Below are 1,157 nucleotides of genomic sequence, written 5' to 3'. Positions count from 1 at the left end.
TCAAGAAAGGTTCAAAGAAACCTGAATTAAGATTGGTTAAGTTCTCAGAAGATTATAATAAATTAAAAAGAGATCAAAACGAAATTCAAAAAAGTCAATTTGATGTTGATGAAAAAAAAACTATTAAATCTCAAAAACTCCAAGAAAAAGAACTAAAAATTAAAGAAATTGAATTATTAAATTCTCAACTTTTTGAATTACAAAAAGAAAGTAGAAGAAAAGAAAATTATATGGTTCAACTTAAAAGATATAAAGATGAACTTCAAAAATTTAACAGAACTCCTTCTAATACTAGGGAACAATTGGATATTTTAATTAAAAGTTTAAATCAAGAAATTGAAAAATTAGAAACACAGAGTGTGGACATTCAACAAAAAGTTAATAAAGAAATAAAACACCATGAATTGAGTAAACAAATTCAGAACCAAATGAAAGGTCAAACGTTATTAGAAAATGATTTAAAAAATAGAAAAGAACTAGAAAAAGAAATAAATGAAAAGATTCAAGGAATTGAAAGTGTTGAAGAGAAAGTGAATAATGAAAAGATAAAAATTGAAGAAAAACAAAAAGGAATTGAAGAAGAAAAGAAAAAAGAAGAAAAAGAACTTGAAGCCATGAAAAAAGAATTTAATGAAATAAAAAATGAATTAGAAAATAGGGGGTATAACATTCATTTAAAACAAGATGATGTTAAAAATAAAAATAAAGAAAACGAAAAGAAAAAGAAAAGAAATCAAGAAATTCAAGAAGAAATTAATGAAATGAAAAAAGATATTATTAAAAAGAATGAAGAAATTGATGAACTAAAAAAACAATTATCAAAAGAATCATTCGATCAAAAAGAACAAAAAAGTAAAATTAAATTAGAAGAAATTAAAAAAGATATTGAAGAAATTGATAATGAAATAAACAGAGCATTAGAAAACCTTCAACAACAAATGAAAATAGAAAGACTAATGAAAGAGATTAACGAAAACGAAAAAGAGCTCGAAAATTTTAAATTAACTGTTGGTAACGATCTTCACGGAAAAGAAAAAGATATTGAAAAGACAATAAAAAAACAAAAAAATGAAATTTTTGAGTATGAAAAATGACAACGAAGAAACAAAACGAAATATTGTAAAAATAGAAATGGAAATTAAACGAGTTATTCAAGA

General features: G+C 22.6%; 2 protein-coding genes across 2 annotated transcripts in view, besides 3 other annotated features; both read left to right on the top strand.

Moving 5' to 3' along the window:
• EDI_119900 (DNA double-strand break repair Rad50 ATPase, putative) overlaps window positions 1-1,094 on the top strand; it is a gene marked incomplete at both ends in the record, with an annotated part of 1,667 nt that extends 573 nt beyond the window's left edge. Inside the window, one exon of the mRNA XM_001734264.1 lies at window positions 6-1,094. Coding sequence (XP_001734316.1) covers window positions 6-1,094 — 1,089 coding nt within the window. The remainder of the gene's footprint in view (window positions 1-5) is intronic.
• Window positions 461-605: a microsatellite.
• Window positions 692-863: a microsatellite.
• Window positions 693-795: a microsatellite.
• A 37-nt stretch (window positions 1,095-1,131) lies between the features above and the next one.
• The window catches only part of EDI_119690 (DNA repair protein RAD50, putative), a gene marked incomplete at both ends in the record, with an annotated part of 2,352 nt that continues 2,326 nt past the window's right edge, over window positions 1,132-1,157 (top strand). The window contains one exon of the mRNA XM_001733190.1: window positions 1,132-1,157. This exon is cut by the window's right edge and continues 2,326 nt beyond it. Coding sequence (XP_001733242.1) covers window positions 1,132-1,157 — 26 coding nt within the window.

The sequence above is a fragment of the Entamoeba dispar genome, genomic scaffold (genome assembly GCF_000209125.1).
Source record: "Entamoeba dispar SAW760 scf_1105229458135 genomic scaffold, whole genome shotgun sequence".
Lineage (NCBI taxonomy): Eukaryota > Evosea > Mastigamoebida > Endamoebidae > Entamoeba > Entamoeba dispar.
Note: the sequence above shows the minus strand (reverse complement) of the source record. Positions and strands in the feature narration are given on the sequence as shown.